Here is a 10,622-nt window from a genome sequence, read left to right as displayed (position 1 = left end):
AAAACGAATCTTGATCAATAATTTGATAAGAAGAAAATTCAAAGTAAGGCAGAGGCGAAATGACTCTGATACCAAATGTAAGAAAATTATTCTCAATTAGAATATGTTAGCGGAAGCGAATAACGTAATTTAAACAAACCTCCAGTCATTGCTAAAAATTAAATTTGTTTTTGAGATCTTCTTATTCATGCAAACGGTAGATTGGAATTGTGGGAAGATGGCGTTACCAAACTTTGGAATCCTTGGGAGGATGTTGCCAAAAGTTTGGAAACCTGAGAAGATATTGCCAGATCCTGGAACCTTAGGATGACGTTGCCAAACCCTGGCTCTCAAATAGCGATGGTGTATTCTAATTTTTTGAGAGTAGGTTTAGTAACCCGTATATGAGAGTGTTTATAATTAAAAAGAAAAACCGTCCATCACGGTTTTTCTGCCACTTCTCACGTATATTTTGAATGTGATGGACTTAATGGGAGAAAAGTGGGCCACAATTTAAGGTCAGTTTAATTATATAAGATAATTAAAAAATAATCAAAATTCAAATATGATTAATTAATTAGTTAAACTAACAGAATCTTCGTGAAATATTCTACGCATTTTTTAGTTCCATTATCGAACAACACAATGCCAACGGGCCTCAAGGAATGGACGGACACATTGATCTATTGACTGCATTGAGTTCGTTGAAGGAGGGTGGCGGTGGCGGTGGCAATGATGAAGCTGAAACGATTACAGATGGCGAAATCAATGCTTTATTTTTGGTCAGATATGTATATATTTTTTAATGGCTTTATCTATGTCAAAATTTCCTATTATAGAGGATGAATTTGGTGTTGCGCCGTTGGTAAAACTTTACAAAATCCATAAGTGGTTTAACAAATCTCTCATTCTTCCAAAATTGCATCAGACTCACTCGTGATTTAATAAAATCTGCGTCTAACCCCCTGCTGTCCCCAACTGACCGTATTTGACATACATGGACCCAACCTGCAAAACTAGTTACAACAAACCGACAACACAAAGCTTCCAAATTTAAACACCCTATTTCCTACCTACTGATCCAAAGTTGCGGTCAGAAATAGGACGTCGAAATTTGGAAGCTCGGTGTTGTTGTTGACTTTTTCTAACCAATTTTTTACTGTTCCTTCAAGCTAAATAGAAGATGATGGGTATATTGGTAATTTCAGAAGTCTTAAAATAGAGATTATAAAATTCAATTGCAATTTGGGCGTGTGTAGGTCAAGCGCCGTCAATTGGGGACAGCCCGGGGGTTAAACATTGAGTTTATGAAATCATAAGAAAGTCTAACGTAAGTTTAAAATAATGGAGGATGTCAATCAATTTCTTGAAATAACATGTGAATTTTATGCAGCTTTGCCTATATTTATATCAAAGGTAAATTGTTTGTTTTAGTGTTGTATTACCCTTTTTATAATTTAATTCATTAAGTTAATGTATACGTTTGATCCTCCAACTACAAAAATTTGAAATAAATGGTTGTTCGTCACGACAATCGCCACATTGTTGTTGAGTTTGGTTTGCCAATGCTTGTGTGGTGATTTTGTTGATAGAGGACTATTTCTGTTAATTTCTTGCAGTTAACGACCAAACTTCAGTTACTGCACTAAAATAATAGAGAACTAAACAAAAATAGTTTACGAAAAATACAAAACAATAACTTTGATGGTATAAGTAACATTTCTCTTTAACATCTTGATCGTTTAAGTAGACATTCACTACAAAAAAAAATTACAAATTACTACGGAAAAATTTCGTCACAACTGACAAAATTTCTGTCGCAACTTTTAATTACAACGGAATTTGCGACCAAGTGGAAGTTGTAGTAAATATTATTTCAGTAACCCAATGTAACAATTAAAATTTTCCGTTGAAAAAAATTGCAATAGAATTAGTGACAGTCATTTCTATCGCAATTTTTTGTTACGGAATTTTACTACAGTGGCTAATTCTGTTGCAAGTTTTTGCAATGGGCAAATAGAATAGCAAATTGTGAGATAATATAACTATTGCTAATTCCGTCGCAATTTTTACAATTTCTTTTGCTCGTTTCTTGTCAATTTTTTTCCAATAACTATCTAAAAAATATTAATTCAATCCTCCATAATCAATAAATTTAATGATTCGATTAATATACCTTCTCAAAGATACAAGAACTAGTTGAAATCATATAAAATTTTCAAATTTAAACACTATCAATAGACCAAAAACACAATGTATTTAGTATGAGTACCACAGGTAGCACATATCAGAAAAATGTATAAATCTAATTCAAGTTACCATAATATCATACCAAAACAACTAAGGTCGTAACTAAAACACTTGTAATGATAAAATATCATGATATCGGAGCACTACCACCATCTGAATTGGGTTCGGACCTATGAATGGATAGTGCTCCCATACGTCGTAATTGCTCCATAATGGTCAAGTTCAAATCGTAGATGACTCGTTGTTGGTTCTCCATATTTGTGACACGTTGCATCACTTCCCATTGACTACGTCCCTCGGCAAGATCTGTCCTCAACTCACCCAACTCACACTCCATCTTTGTCAATCGTTCCTTAAGAATAAATGTGCCCGGAGTACGACCATCGCTGCAGAAGGATGATGGTCGAGGAGGAACAGTCGCACCTAATGACCCCAACCCATAAATGCGATTTTTCTTGTCACGGGGTACTGCGGTGAGGAACACATTATCCGGATCATATGACGTATTTCCTTGTTGAGTCAGGTGTGCTTCAACAGCATCCACCTCGTCCTGAAAATAATTTAGATGAATACAATGTTAGTTTTCCAAACAAAATCATAAAAATATTTGATACAAATGAATAATAATAATAATAATAATAATAATAATAATAATAATAATAATAACAATAACAACAACAACCAACAACAACAACAATATGGTGGCAACACTAAAATTTACATGCCCCAATAAATGCCCGGAAGGAGGCAACCAAATCCATTTAAAGTCAATATTTCAATAGGTCTATAACTTTTAGTACCTTATGTTAATCCTTTAATCATGAGCTCAATCAATCAATACAAAACAAAATTTCTGCTCTTGTAGTATATTAAGATCAATAAACGGTTATTTTTGGTCCAACTTAATTTACAACATAAAAAAGAATTTAACGTAAAATATATGTCCAATTTAACTAAAAATTTAAGTTATGATAAGAATCCCACTAAAATTCATCTGCAACTTAATATAAAGAATGCATGACAACAAAAAATACAAAATGAGATTGTCTAACAATATAATTAATCCATTCCTCAACAAAATTTAAACAATAAAATATTTTTATTTAGAATGAATCATAAACATAATAATAACACCAATTTAACCCACCAACCAACCTAAAGATGAATAATAAACTTATGCCAACCAACACAATAATAACGCCAAATAAAAATTTAAGCTATGATAAGAATCCTACTAAAATTCATCGGCAACTTAATAATAAAGAATGCATTACAAGAAAAAATTCAAAATGAGCTTATCTAATAATATAAATAATCCATTCCCAACAAAATTTGAACAATAAAATATATTTATTTAGAATGAATTATGAAAACGATAATGAAAATCAACTTACAGCTACTTTAGTTGCTTTCCCATTAATGAATGTTACGCAATTGTGTTCTTTAGAATGGACCCATTTATAGGTTCCAACCTTATTCATTCCCTGAATATTTGCAAATGATCAAAAAAATTAATAATTTAATCTAAAAAAACATAAATCAATGTTAATAACTAAACAAAGAAAAGCTTAACATCAAAATACATAAGTGAATATCTTACCCTCGGCGTAACACATACAAAACATGGCCATCATTAAGAATTCAAAACTCTTTGAAACATGTGCCATACATAATACATGAGCCTCAACCCATGTAGATGAGACAAGAAAGATATTGCAGTTCAAAGAGACACACCAGGAAGAATACTATCCGCCCAGGAATGTACCCACTAATGTTGTTCATCTGTTTTAGAAAATGACATTTCATTTATCAAATAACCATTCCATATTCATTCTGAAAATTTTTAACAGTGATCCACCCAGGAAAGATTTAACAGAAGCAATGTTTGATAGTCAGCAGTTGGAATTACATTTTGTAGTTCTAGTTTTTTCAAATAATTTCCTAAGATTGCAAATCCTTTTGTGTGCATGCAAGTCAATAAATTTTTTTATTATGAAGCATTAACAATATGGCTTCTGCTCTAATGTATTATTTCATTACATAAAAGAAGATATATCCCTAGCATCATGACATTTCCCAACAAGATGCTCCTTATGTTCAACTATGACTGTGAACACCAGATTTCATCAATTTTTAAGAGAAATTAGACAATAGCACATGTTGAAAGAATTGTATGTAGCAACAATACAGATCCGTATAAATGACATTTGAGAGAGAAATTTTGGTTAAATAATACATAGTCGTTACAGAGATCAATAAGTTTCATGTAAAACAGTACATTGCTCGTGCAAGAACTTTAGATTTTGCAGGTAATCTATATGGACAGGTCAGGGTGGTTATTCTTCATAAATTTCGCCACAAGATCAGAGCACATCCAAGGAATCAAACCCTCAAAAAGAGGAAGTTCAATTCATTTTTTTTTATGTTGTCTCATTTTGCTTTTTCCCATGAGTCAATACTGATTCATCATTAGCATTACAATATATGTTTCTTCTTCTGAACAAATATATGTCGTGACCACCTGGTCACAAATGTTTGTGAGCTGGATCAAGGCTTTTCCAATATTGCCTTTCATATTCCATCCCCACATCCCAACCTCAGAACTTCCCACGTTTTCTTTTTGAGTTGTTTGATTTCAAAATTCTTTAATAACAGACCATCACTTTTACCGTATCAATATAATTTTACAAGTTTATATTTAAGACATTAAGGTTCAACAATTTTATGACCTATTTTTAAAATGTAAAATATGAATTCCAAGTATACAACTTATATTGTAATCTAACTGGTATATAGATATTTTTTTTCTTTGTAAAAAGAAACTATTAATTAGGTAAATGCTTTCCTAACATATGGAAAACAAGAGGAGATAAGACATCACCACAAAGTACCTGATTAACTCCATGCTTAAGCCTTCGATACTGCAGTCAAAATACACAATTATGCAGTTTTTTCTTTATACCCAATTTCACCTAATGAATAAAGACTAACAATGCAGAGAAAATACCTTTCCAACATTAAAGTGTTTAGTCTTGTGACCTAACCAACGAAGATATCGAGTAAGTTTGGCAGCAGTAAAAGTTTTGCCACGACCAGACAATCCAACCTGACGAAAATCATAAAATTAATCAGGAAATTTTTTATCACCCATGTAACAATCCAAACCTCAAGCATATGAAAATCATATTAGCAAAATACCAGGACAATCGCTAGATGCCTATCCTCTTTTAGACAGAGCAACTGATCTGCTACAGCTGCAGCTGCAACTGTTCTTGCAGCTGCTGGCATAGAGTTCTAACAGACTTTGTAACATCCAACTAAGGTAACTATTTAATTTCCTGGATAGACTTTGTAACACTCTTGGTTTCCAATTACTTATTATGGTCAACTTCCATAACCTCTTTGAGGTGTTAGTTGCACAGCCATGCTTGTGTAAGAAGATGCTGGTATGCTACACCCACCTAAGTTGGTGCAATGCAAAATTTTCATCTCACTCCAATCCATAACCAAGACCATAAACTTAAAAAGACTTTAAATTCCAATAAATATGTTCAAGATTCTAATTTACATGATTACCATCACAATGCTAATCTATTCATGATTTGCTTGTAAATCCTTGTCCAAGGGGTTAAAGAAAGAAAAAATTATATATGTGTGTGTATATATATATGTGTATATATATATATCTCAATTTGAATGAGCTGTCTTAAGACCTTTGCTTATCCTTGGTTTTATGTGTTGGCCAATTGGGTAACTAAACTTCAGCGAATCAGATACAATACAAGTGGAAAGAAACTAAGGAAGCGTGAGAAGTTATAAAGTAAAAATGATACAGAGGAAAAAGAACACTACTATTGAATCAGGTTGATCTGAAGAAACACCAGTATCTGTTGCCATTTGCAATGCCCCACTTGATCCATCAATCTTGGAAAACATTCCTACATTACTTAGGGACCTAGGAGTTGCAGCCATGTTAGCCGCATAAACCAAATCTGAATTTGCAGATGTACCTAGAGTTGGGACAACATAGTGCTCGATGTCAAGCTCCAAACTTGCCCTTTCATTCTAAATTGGAAAGTGTAGAAATGAAGTTGAAAGTTTTATAAATGAAACTCCATAAAAAAAAATAATGAAAGTTGCAAAATAACATTGAAGAATTGCAATATCACATTATAATGTGAGAGATCATTTCAATGCCATAAATTTGACAAGGGAGCAAATCAAGAATTTGAGAACTATATCTTTTTCAAATGCACCTACCACATTACTTTCAGCAGCAGAATTTATACTGATATCTGGTATTCCACGAACAGAGGAAGGCTGAAAATTCTCCTGATGTGCTCTCCAACTTGCAGCAAGATCAAATGGCGAAACCCTATCCGCTTTAATCCATATTTTGTACTCAAGAATCTCGTCACCACTCAAATTAAATACAGCCATCCCCCTGTCCCCCCTTAAGGCACCCCCGGTAAGTTGCCGGTTCAGACCCTCCTCCACAACGCAAGGGACATTACTACACTTTGGTTTCAACAAAAACTTAAAATCCAATGTCTCTGTTTCGGAAATGAATGAAATAGACAGCGAAAAAATGGATCAATCATTAGCTTACACATTTCAGAAACACGAATTTACAAATATAATCTTAGTAAATCACTAGAAAAAGTGGCACAATCACGGTATATGACCCATTTAGCTTTCAATCTATGTTGTTTCCAATAAACGATAAAGCGTATGTAGAGGCACAAGCATAATATTGTTTGAGAAGATGATAGCACTGAACCTTACCTTAAAATAGAGATGAAGTAACCTAAAATCAGAGATGTTTACCATGGTTAGAAGATACAACAAAGCTTAACTCCCACATAGATATCGACTCACGTTCCATCGGGAGCTGAACAACAATGACATAAAGATTAATCAACAAGTGCAATCATTAGTTTTCAAAAACAAAATTATTCATATACATACATACAAAAACAAAGCATTTTTTTTTTTTATCTCACCATGGCAGGGCAGGCAGGCGCGCAGCAGAAGAAGAAGAAGAAAAAAAGGAGGAAATGAGGAGAAAGGAAAGAAATGGGAGGAAGAATGAAGGAAGAGAGGGAACTTGTGTATGCGGGCGCAGGCACGGCTGCGGCGTCCGAAGGAAGAGAAGAACTGTGTGCGAGGGTGGCTACGGCGTCCGTGGAGTGTGGACGTGGATGGCTAGTACTGATTAGATATTAGGGTTAAATTGTGTATATTTTATAATAATATCATTATATTTATCATAATAATTTAAAATATAACAATAATAATATTAATAAATATAAATAATTATTAATAATATTAAAAAATAATAATACTATTAATATTTTTTTATTTTATAATTTTTTATTATATAATTTAAATTATTTTATTATCTATTACAATATTTTTATAATTTAATTATTTACTATATTTATTATTTTAATTATTTTTATATTGTAACAATTTAATTCATTCTTTATATATATGGTTCTTATATAATAAATAAATAATAAATATATATAAATAAAATTAAAATGAAATTTAATTATTTTTTAATAAAATTCAAATTTTTAGAAAAATAGAAAATAAAAATAAATTATTAAGAATAAGTATATATAAACCGGCGGTTCAAACCGTAATTGGCGGTTTATAAACCGTAATCGAAATTGTCATTCGAAAGGTTCGATTTCGGTTTAATATTTTGACAAACCGTAACCGGCGGTTTGTAATCGTAACTGACGGTTTGAACCGTTTGGGCAAGTCTAAGCTTGTTTGCGAGTAAGTAGCGTCGAGTGAGAATTAGGGAGTGAGTATCGCAGGTGACAATTAGGGCAGATTTAGTAAAAAATCAAAAATAATAAAAATATATAAAAAAAATTAAAAATTAAAAATATTTAATAAATAAATAAAATTAATTATTAAAAATTAAAATTTTAAAAATTAAATTAAAAATTTTAAAAATAATAATTTTAAAAATTAAATTAAAAATTTAAAAATAATAATTATTAAATTATTTATAAAATTAAAAATTTAATTTTTTTTATTTGAACTCTGCAACAAATTTAATTTGTTGTTATTTCTGTCGCAATTTTGAAACAAAATATTATATTTGTTGCATAATTTTTGGAAAATCTGCAACAGGTTTAATCTATTGTTATTTCCATCGTAATTTTGCAACGGAATATTTTATTCGTTGCATAATTTTCGGAAAATCTGCAACAAATTTAATATGTTGCTATTTCCGTCGCAATTTTGCAACGGAATTTTTTAGCGCAAAAAATGGTGGATAGGAGTTTTGAGAATGAGCCTGCAAAAATTAGGTTAAGATTTATTCAAAAGTCCAGTGGGCTTTTTGAAAGTCCAAATATGGCAGAAATAACTTGGTCAGGTTAATCCCAAAGGTCGAACGGATACTGAAGTTGGACTTGGTCGGGACCTAATAAGATCGGGCATTGAAGTCGGACCTAGTCGGGACAAATCCCAAAGGTCGAGCGTAAGAAGGTCAGGCATTGAAGTCGGACCTAGTCGGACAAATCCCAAAGGTCGGGCGTAAGAAGGTCGGGCATTGAAGTTGGACCTAGTCGGGACAAATCCCAAAGGTCTGGCGTAAGAAGGTCGGGCATTGAAGTCGGATCAGGTCCAAAGATTAGGTGTAATAAAGTCGGACACAAAATGGAGACAGTACAAGGTCGGGTAGTAAAAGTAGCTAATCTACAGGTCGGGTAAAAAGGCAGTTTCTGATAGTGGAGAGTAGCTTCAACTGGCGAGCGGTTTCAAAGGTCGGACGTGGTAGGACGGTTCTCATACGTGTCAATAGAAGAGAACTTTTGGGGCAGTTAACAGCGGTTATGGTAACCGACCGGATAGCGGTTCGAACCGTATCTTCAAGGGGTTATTTAAGGATTCCGTATTGTACAGAGAAGGGATCTTCAACTGACATCAAATTCAAGAGAATTGCTTTTGGGAATCACCACTTTTATTTTCCAGTCTTTTATTTTATTTTCCTTATTTTATTTTATGTATTCTACAGTGTTTAGAGATCTCTAATCTCAGGCACTCATCTATCAAATTCGGGGATATTTTTCTATTTTCGGATTTTACTTTTTATTGTTGAAAAATACATCAACAATTTGGCGACCAGAGTGGGAGGAAGGCAAGATTGCTGATCCTACGTCAACGGAGAGTTTCATACGACTGAGGTTCGGCTGAATCGTCGGAAGGATCCACATGGCAGGCTCACAGCTTCAAGCATCTTCAACACCGGTGGGAGAAATAGTTTCACCACCCGTCATGCCAAATATAGGTGAAATGCCACAAACACCTGCCGACTGGGTTTCTTATGTTTAGCAATTAAACAACCAACATAATTTGGCCATGCAGAATATGTTGCGTGAGCAACAAATGTTGCGGGAGCAACAAAACCTTATGCAAAATACGTTAAATCAGGCGTTATCAAGGGTTACTCTGCAACCCATCCAGACTCCACCAGAACTATCACCATCCAGATTACAGGCAAACTTTGCGAGGCCTTCATATGTGGACAGCACTTTTCCAAGTGTTACTGCCCCGAGGGTTGATAGAGGGAAGACTCCTCTTACATACCCGAATAATATTCCACTGGGTGTTAGGACCGAACCTACCGACCTCAGGGGGGAACGATTGGGAGGCCAAGCTTACAATCCCATTCAGGTATTGGACCCCGTCCCGCCCAGAGTAGACCCAGAGGACATCGCCCAGGTCTTGAGAGTACATTTTGGAATGAACCCCCAGACAGTCAACAGACATGCGTACCAGAGGCCATTTCCAGAAAGAATCATCAATGAGCATCCGCTTCCAAAGAATTACAGACCACCCGATTTTCATTCATTTTCCGGAGAAGATGAGGCATCAACCATTGAGCATGTGGGACGTTTCACGGCTCAATTAGGGGAAGTGGGCAATAATTCATTCTACAAATTACAATTGTTCGGGTTATCGCTTACAAGGACCGTTTTTTCATGGTTTGCAAATCTGCCACCTGGGCAGTTGCAAACTTGGGAAAATCTGGAGGCTGCATTCCATGCAAGATTTTTTAATCCCCTCCCAACGGTCTCACTCATAGATCTTTTAGAGATCCGACAAATGCCAGAAGAGACCGCGTATCAGTTTATTGAACGGATACTACTCATGAAAGGCAAGTGCCCGACAATCATCGAGGAAAGTGAAATGACCAATTTGGTGGTCAGGAACATGCATTCCAGACTTCGGGAGGCATTGACAGCCCATGATGTTCAAGACTTGGCTAGTCTGGCCTCAAAAGCAGGGAGATTGGAGTCTTTGTTTAGAGAAAAAGATCACAATTTCCGTCGAAACAGGGTACAACAAATGGCTAGTGTTGATACAGA

General features: G+C 34.2%; 1 protein-coding gene across 1 annotated transcript; it reads right to left on the bottom strand.

Moving 5' to 3' along the window:
* Nucleotides 1-2,225: 2,225 nt before the first annotated feature.
* On the bottom strand, nt 2,226-7,414 carry LOC127255226 (uncharacterized). Its single transcript, XM_051280673.1, has 8 exons — nt 7,233-7,414; nt 7,057-7,120; nt 6,490-6,782; nt 5,237-5,335; nt 5,121-5,150; nt 3,964-4,011; nt 3,624-3,713; nt 2,226-2,779 (listed from the first exon to the last, which is right to left on the bottom strand). Exons 1-8 carry the CDS (start codon nt 7,233-7,235, stop codon nt 2,357-2,359), a joined length of 1,050 nt encoding a protein of 349 aa, XP_051136630.1. The 5' UTR covers nt 7,236-7,414; the 3' UTR covers nt 2,226-2,356.
* Between the last annotated feature and the right edge of the window lie 3,208 nt (nt 7,415-10,622).

Source organism: Andrographis paniculata, unplaced genomic scaffold (genome assembly GCF_009805555.1).
Source record: "Andrographis paniculata isolate CXL003 unplaced genomic scaffold, ASM980555v1 Contig53END, whole genome shotgun sequence".
Lineage (NCBI taxonomy): Eukaryota > Viridiplantae > Streptophyta > Magnoliopsida > Lamiales > Acanthaceae > Andrographis > Andrographis paniculata.
The sequence above is the reverse complement of the archived record's forward strand: the minus strand, read 5'-3'. Positions and strand labels throughout refer to the sequence as shown.